The sequence below is a fragment of the Mugil cephalus genome, chromosome 12, assembly GCF_022458985.1.
Source record: "Mugil cephalus isolate CIBA_MC_2020 chromosome 12, CIBA_Mcephalus_1.1, whole genome shotgun sequence".
In the NCBI taxonomy this organism is placed as follows: Eukaryota; Metazoa; Chordata; class Actinopteri; order Mugiliformes; family Mugilidae; genus Mugil; species Mugil cephalus.
This window is the reverse complement of record NC_061781.1, coordinates 14,479,151-14,486,245: the sequence shown is the minus strand read 5'-3', so window position 1 is coordinate 14,486,245 and position 7,095 is coordinate 14,479,151. Positions and strand designations below refer to the sequence as shown.

General features: G+C 42.4%; 1 protein-coding gene across 8 annotated transcripts in view; it reads right to left on the bottom strand.

Annotated features, from left to right (window-relative positions):
* Window positions 1-754: 754 nt before the first annotated feature.
* The window catches only part of rapgef4a (Rap guanine nucleotide exchange factor 4a), a 32,150-nt gene continuing 25,809 nt past the window's right edge, over window positions 755-7,095 (bottom strand). For 6 of the 8 annotated variants that reach the window (XM_047600447.1, XM_047600449.1, XM_047600450.1 and 3 more), the window contains 16 exons: window positions 6,160-6,245; window positions 5,688-5,766; window positions 5,453-5,603; window positions 5,049-5,137; window positions 4,834-4,864; window positions 4,662-4,761; window positions 4,383-4,529; window positions 3,480-3,577; window positions 3,186-3,311; window positions 2,920-3,098; window positions 2,735-2,825; window positions 2,603-2,653; window positions 2,296-2,383; window positions 2,108-2,172; window positions 1,942-1,996; window positions 755-1,483 (listed from right to left, as the gene is read on the bottom strand). In XM_047600447.1, the coding sequence (XP_047456403.1) occupies window positions 1,356-1,483; window positions 1,942-1,996; window positions 2,108-2,172; window positions 2,296-2,383; window positions 2,603-2,653; window positions 2,735-2,825; window positions 2,920-3,098; window positions 3,186-3,311; window positions 3,480-3,577; window positions 4,383-4,529; window positions 4,662-4,761; window positions 4,834-4,864; window positions 5,049-5,137; window positions 5,453-5,603; window positions 5,688-5,766; window positions 6,160-6,245 (1,564 nt within the window). In that variant the 3' untranslated portion in view covers window positions 755-1,355. The remainder of the gene's footprint in view (window positions 1,484-1,941; window positions 1,997-2,107; window positions 2,173-2,295; window positions 2,384-2,602; window positions 2,654-2,734; window positions 2,826-2,919; window positions 3,099-3,185; window positions 3,312-3,479; window positions 3,578-4,382; window positions 4,530-4,661; window positions 4,762-4,833; window positions 4,865-5,048; window positions 5,138-5,452; window positions 5,604-5,687; window positions 5,767-6,159; window positions 6,246-7,095) is intronic. The other 2 variants (XM_047600448.1, XM_047600454.1) reach the window with 1 other exon arrangement.

Sequence of the window (7,095 nt, the reverse complement as noted above, 5' to 3'; positions counted from 1 at the left end):
GACATTAAATGTGGTGGACATAGACGGCAGACACAGAGGAGGAGAAATAAGTCACCGGGGACTGTTATTTAAGGTGACCATGGCAAACATATTTACTCCATTTACTCATATACTACTTCTTCATATACTATAATACTTCTGCGTTCCATCTCAGAAGTAAATGTCCATTGACTACTAATTAAATGACAGCTATTGATAAGTTTTATAGCCTAATATTATAGTCAAAATATTAGATTAGCTAATAATCAAAATGTATGAACATATGTATGACCATTTAATGACCATAAATGCTAATAATAATAATAGTAGAACAGCTGCTTGTGCATTAGTGCAGCAGTAATAATACACTAATAAAATATGTAAATATAACCTTGACTATAAAAATTTGTTTCGGTCATTTAATTTTTTTTCTTCACAGTGTACTTTGGTAAATATTTTAATACCTCATCTTTGTTCTTCATTGCAACATAAAGGACAGCCATTGTCCATTTTTTTATTTAATCTTGGCATTTTACTAAATTTACTGGAGTTTATCGTCCGTTAATTGTGAGTTGTGTTCACAGATTTGCAGAGCTGGGTAAATTCATCATATGTTTTACTCTTTTTATTCCCTCTAGAGGACAATCAGTTACAGAAAATAAGTGAATGTTCTTTAATAAACTCTGCACGTGACCTGTGATGTCGACTAGTAACTTACTGGATGAGGTGTGCATGTGGACGGGGTAAGACACTACAGCCGGGAAATAGCCGCAAATACATCTAAAATATTTAATATTTACAGCACACAAAAGGTTTTTCAGACAGTTATGCTTTCAGAGAGATATGCGCTCACGTGAATAAAAAGTCAAACAATAATAATCCTCTGCATGCTGATGCCAAAATAAATATCTGTATATAATTTACTACACATAAGAGTCCCACAAGCTGAAATACGTACAAATATTGTTTGATACAAAAGATACGAAACAACTGAATATCAGGAATATTGATAACTGGTGTTGTTAAAGCATCACATAGTGTTTACTTCTGAAAATGTTACACAATAATCTGATGAATGAGATCCCCCCCAAAGATCCCTAATTTCTTCAATTGTCTGGGTTGGAGATGATATGATGTCTGCATGATATGAGAGGTACTTCACCCGCTAACAATTACTGTTGTTAAAATATCACAAATTACTGTAATAAAGGCTTAACAAGTCAGGCAAAGGCTTCTGAAACAATATCTCATTATCCGATACGTCATTAGGTCCTCCATGTGATTGAACCGTATTGGAGTTAATTTGTAATAAACGTAAGCACATGTTGTGTCGTGAAAGCAGCATCAGAGTGTAACATTTCTGTCCCTGGGTGGTTTCAGGACCTGCGGGGCTCGAGTCCATGGGAGAGCTGGGTCAGCGTCCTTTGGTTGTCGATCACGTTGAGCTGGCGAACGTACGTCCAAACGTCGGGGTGGTTCTTGCTGGCCAGAGGTGAATCTGGACCTGGAATCAGAGTTGGAGAATCACTCTTCAATACTCAGCAGGGGGGGAGGGTCCACGTGTCAGAATTTTCCGTTCAGAAAAGGATATTAAAAACCAAAAAACTTTACAACTTAAAAAAAAAAAACGCCTTTCATTTTTCCGGTTGCAAAATATGAAAAAAAAGGGCTTTTTTTGTTTCTGTCTTCTAACGATTTAATTTTTTATTTTTAGAAACACAAAATGATAATTAAATTAAATTAAATAATTATAAAATTAAATTTTTTTTAAAAGTTTTGTTTATCTATTGTCGACCCCGATAAAGAAAAATTTTAAAATGAAAATTAAACCGCTCGTTTTTTCCTTAACATCCTTTTCCGTAAGAAAAATCCAAGGACCCAAGTGGAATATTTATAAAACGCTTCCACTGTTTGATATGTTTCATCCAGGCATTTCTCTGATGGTGATCAAGCAGGACTCACTGAATGTCTGACTTCGACAGTATCTCACTATCTTCACCGTGTTGGCTATCATCCGCTGCAAGACAATGAGCAACAATCAGCAACAAATGTCAGGAATTAACTGAATGAGAAAAAAAGGACATTTACATCAACTGGTGGACAATAATCTGCACCTGCAGAGCCTCACCATTTTCTCAAAATTGACCAAATTGTCGATAAATGTTTTGTTGCCCTCGTGAGTAAATGTCATGTCTGGGAAGAAAAAAAGAAAAAAGAAAGAGGAGGTATTGTAGGTAACATTGGAGCCAAAGTGGAATCAACAGAAAAGGGTTAAAGGAACAATTCAGCAGCAGAAAATTAGAAAATAATCCTGACCTTTGATCAGCAGCGGCATGAAGGGAATGATGGGAGGTTCCAGTTTGGCGACCGTCAGCCGATACGCCCGGTGGTTCCTGGACGGGTCCTGTGGAAACAGTCACACTGTTCTGAGATCTGCCGTCGCTGTGTTAAAACAGATCCATCACAGTCCTCGAGGATGCAGCCAAACGCGCGCTTGACTCTAACCTGCTGACTCTGCTATAATCCTCATTTTCAGTTCAACATTTGCTGACACGGAAACTAAAACTACTCAAAGTAATTTGGAGGTGGAAAAGCAGGATTCAGCGACATCATCTCAGCTTACCATCAAGTTTTCAAACTCCCCGTAGAACTTTTTGAACTTGCTGGGAAGTTTCTGTGAACATAAATGTTGAAGGTTAACTTACGCTCAATGAGGTCTTGAATGATTTTAATAAAACTGAGAAAAGCGACACACCTCCCAGGTCTGACTGAGCCTGCTCACGGCAGGGTTACTCAGTCCCATGATGACGGCAAAGAAAGCGTTCAGATTCCTGTACTCCTTACAGCTTAGACAGGAAACATGAAAAGGAAGTTAGGGCGGCAAATAAACAAACCTGCAAACGTGGAGAGCAGCACGGACGGCGAAACGAATCCACTTACTGAGCGGCGATCTTGATGAACTTCTTGAGGAGCTGCACTCGCTTGCTGAGCTGAGAGCACAGACACATCTCCGTGATCACCCAAAACTGGATTTCGTTAAACCGCCTGAGGAACAGGTCCAGGTTCACGGTGGTTTTCTTAACATAATGCCTCCCAAACGTGTGGTAGATGAGTTCAAGCTGTAGGGCGCAGAAAGAAAACGTCAACCGTGCCGGGCGTAGGGGAGACGAATTATTAATCGGTTCCGCTCGGCCAGTCTGTCATACCTCATGTACACAGTTGAAAAGCTCCCAGTCGTAGGAAGTCATGTGGTAAGCCACGTCTTTAGAGCTCATCAACTCAAAGCTGGACAGGGACCCTGTAGACGGCCCCTCCTGCTCAGGTAAAGGAGTCTAAAACCACAGAAAAAAACACACACACACACACACACACACACACACACACACACATATATATATATATACAGAGAGAGAGAGAGAGAACATATGATGTAAGGCAGGAGTTTGTGTCATAGTGACTCAGCATGATGACGCCACACATGTTGAGCGATATCAACGCACCAACGAATCCAACTGGTCCCTCCGGCAGACAAACAGTCGTCCGTTCATGCTGAGCGTGGAGAACACTGAGACATCGTTGGGTTTAAAGACGGCTTTCTCTGTAGAAGAAAAGGAGTGTCTTAGATACATTAAAACACATAACATACGTAATTCACGCTATATGAAAAATGTTCCTCAGCTCTCAATTCAATGAGATCATTAAGCACAAAGGAGAAATAACTGAGTGATAACTTTCTTTGGTGTTGCCAGCACGGAGGTCTGTCTGTCTGTCTGTCTGTCTGGACTTAGTTGTCCACTGACCACCACACTTGGTTCAATAAGACTGCAGTAAAAACATGTCAGTACAGTCTTTTACATATTTCCAGTCTCCCTTCTCCTTTCCTCTGTTGATTCTGATTCTGGTGTGTTATCTTGATGTCTGTGTGTGTTTGAGTACAAGCTACTGGACACTTGAATTTCCCCCAGAGGATGAATAAAGTAGTTTTCTATTCTATTCTAATAAATGTTCAATGGATAATGGGTGGGTGTAGATAGATAGATAGATAGATAGATAGATAGATAGATAGATAGATAGATAGATAGATAGATAGATAGATAGATAGATAGATAGACAGGTCTGTGATTGGCGTGTTTACTTGGAAAGTTCAGGTCAAGTGTGGACTAAGAGCTTTGTGTTTTCTGGCAAACACAGTGAAACATCACTGCAGTAAGATCCAGCCGGTGGCATCAACAGTCCCGTGTTGAATGTTTTGAGAAAAACCTCGCTGCCACTCACTGTCAGCAAACTCACCACAAAATGCCACTAATTTCCTATTACATCAAATTAGTATATCCCTCTGCTGGGGCTCTCCCTTTTTTCGCCTCCGGGGCGTTTGATTAGCACGTAGCTGCCGGCCCTCTCACCTCCTGCCGAACTGAGGTTGACCAGGAGCAGGTCCTCCGCCGACCCCAGCTTGTCGGCCACAGCGCCGATGACCTCCCTGACTGAGGCAGCCACGGGGACGCGGATCGTGGTGTAGGTGTGGTCACAGCAGTAGACTTTGAACAAAACTGGAGGCGTGAATCAGAGTGAACACGAGACTGTAAACAAGGAGGAATTAAGGCGTGGCAAAGCAACGGTTAACGAGCCCAAATGTCAAGAGTTGAGAAAGAACTGCACTAATGTGCATGTTCTTCACTCACTTTCATCGTTGTTCTTGATGGGCTGACGTTTCTGAAGCTTCTCCTCGCCCATGCTGAACTGCCGCAGCAGAATTTTGTGCTGTGACAGAGTTGAACAAGTCTAGGTTCACAAAAATAATACAACGTGAGGAGATGAGCTTTAATTCAAAAAGCAAAAGAGGCAGCGGCGTACCCTTTTCTGTGAGGACCTGGCATCTTCGGCACTGAAAGGAGAAACGGTGACAACAATAAATCAACCAGAAGTTTTGTAGGTTTGATCACTTAATTATAAAAATCAAGAAGGGATCCTTTATTTTTAAAATTAAAACTCTAAATTAAATCACTGCCACTGAAGGCCAACCTGTGGAACACATTTCAGAGGAAAATAAAAACGAAACGTTAACTCACTTGCGCTTTACGATCCTCTCCAAGTCTGTTAGTTGATCCCTGAGAGCTGGAAGAACTTTTGCATCATCGGACACCGCCATGAGGAACTCCTGCAAAACACAACCGACCCTCAGTAAAGGAAGCAGTGAACGAAAAAACGAACAAAACACAAGAAAAAAAAAAAAAAGCTCAAGTTAGACACAGATTAATCGCCTCATTAGTTACGTTTTAATCATTTAGGATGAGCCAATCGTCTTCTGATGTCCACATCTTTGTGCTGGGATCTTTGTTCTGATTGGCTCAGACTCTTGCTGTTTGAGTTACTGGGTGTTAACTGTAACTGCAGCCTCACCCCTTACAGAGCCAAACGCAGATGAACTACTCTGCACCTACAGCAGAGTTTAGACCCGTATCTATAGGCTGACCTCGAGGAAGGCCACCGAGATGTCCTCCTGCTGCAGATTGTCCCCGTGCACGGCGGCCCACTGCATCACCAAGCGGATCACCCTGCGCTTGTTGTTCAGCGTGTAGTCCAGCTTCTCCTGTTCAGAGCCCTGCGAGGCCTGAGCGTGGTAGCTGCACAGCAGTTAAAGATCACGCCAATGTCACTCCGATGCCAACATAAGAGAACATATAGCAGGACGGTATAGTCAAGGATACTGAGATATCAACGCTGGGCATAGCTGACCGTTTGGTATGAAGACACAGTGCATGAGCACAAAGTCATCTAAGGATGAATCTGTGGGGAAAGAAAGACAAAGACAAAAAAGCTCATGTCTAACACCTGCGTTGCCGATGTAAGAGCACATCAAAGAGCATCATCAGGGCCCCGGTCCACATGGCCCTGTCTCTGTCACCTCTGCAGGCAAATGAAAGCCATATGTATCCACGCAAGTGAGAGTAATTAGATCAGCTCTGTGATGTGTGGCTAATTATAGACAAGAACAATCGGGTCAGCGCAGAGCAGTTGGCAGAGGACAGAGGCAGAGACAGCGGAGGAGAGAATAAATGCGCTGCATAGGTGAAAACCCTTCACAATAAAAGACCATCATATTGATATATTGCACTAGATGACACTAATCCGACATAAGGGAGGTGCCACGGCGAGAGGGGGGAGGGGGAGGTGCAGTACCTGACTCCGTGAATTGAGAATCCAATCGCATCATTTCGAGGAGGTGCTCCAAAATCTTCTCCGGCGTTCCAGACATCACCTTGTATCTAGAGCAGCACAGAATGAAATGCACCCTTCTCTAATCAAGAAACACCGGCTCTTAATGCTTAATGACACGGCCACGGCCCTCGACTGATTTATGTTACTTGAACGCGTGTCTTGTGATTGCTTCATTTGATAACAATCCTATTTACAATCAGTGTTCTTGGACAGCTGAAGATGAAGGGGAGTCTGGGCTAAGTGCCACGAGCAAAGCCACAAAAAAAATAAAAAAATAAAAATGTAAGGGCATCTTCTACGTGAAGGAGAATCAACACAATCCAGCCTCGGTTGTTTTCATTACTTGATAACAGCGTGACAAGAGGGAGCTACACAAGCAACGCTGTGTCTTCCCCACTCATGGGGGAGAACACAGTCCTGACACTCTCATGTGTGAGGAGCCGAGTTGATTAGAGGGTGACCCCGAACAAGTAATTGTGACTTGCCAGGGCTTCTTTTCCCCCTTTGGAGCAGGGCCATCATTACCATTAATATGTCTCTCTATATTACAGCCACTGCGGTGCAGTGACAGATGCCTCTATTAAGATAACACTCGCTGGATGCAGTGCGCCAGATTGTGCCTGTGCTGCACGAGCTGTATTCACTAGAAACTAGTCGTTGTGTGCAAGGCTGCGCGTTTTGGCTTCGCAGACATGCAGCAACAAACACAGAGCATCTGCAGCTCTCTTGTACTGCTGTCCAAAACCTAAAAAACTAAACTTCATTTCATGAATATCTTATTTTGAGGCAATCTGATGCTGTGAAATAAACCATGTTCTCCTCATTTATTTAAGAAAATACAGTGTCCGTCTGTTGCAGGGATTCATTCATACTTCTTCTAAAATTAAATATATGCAA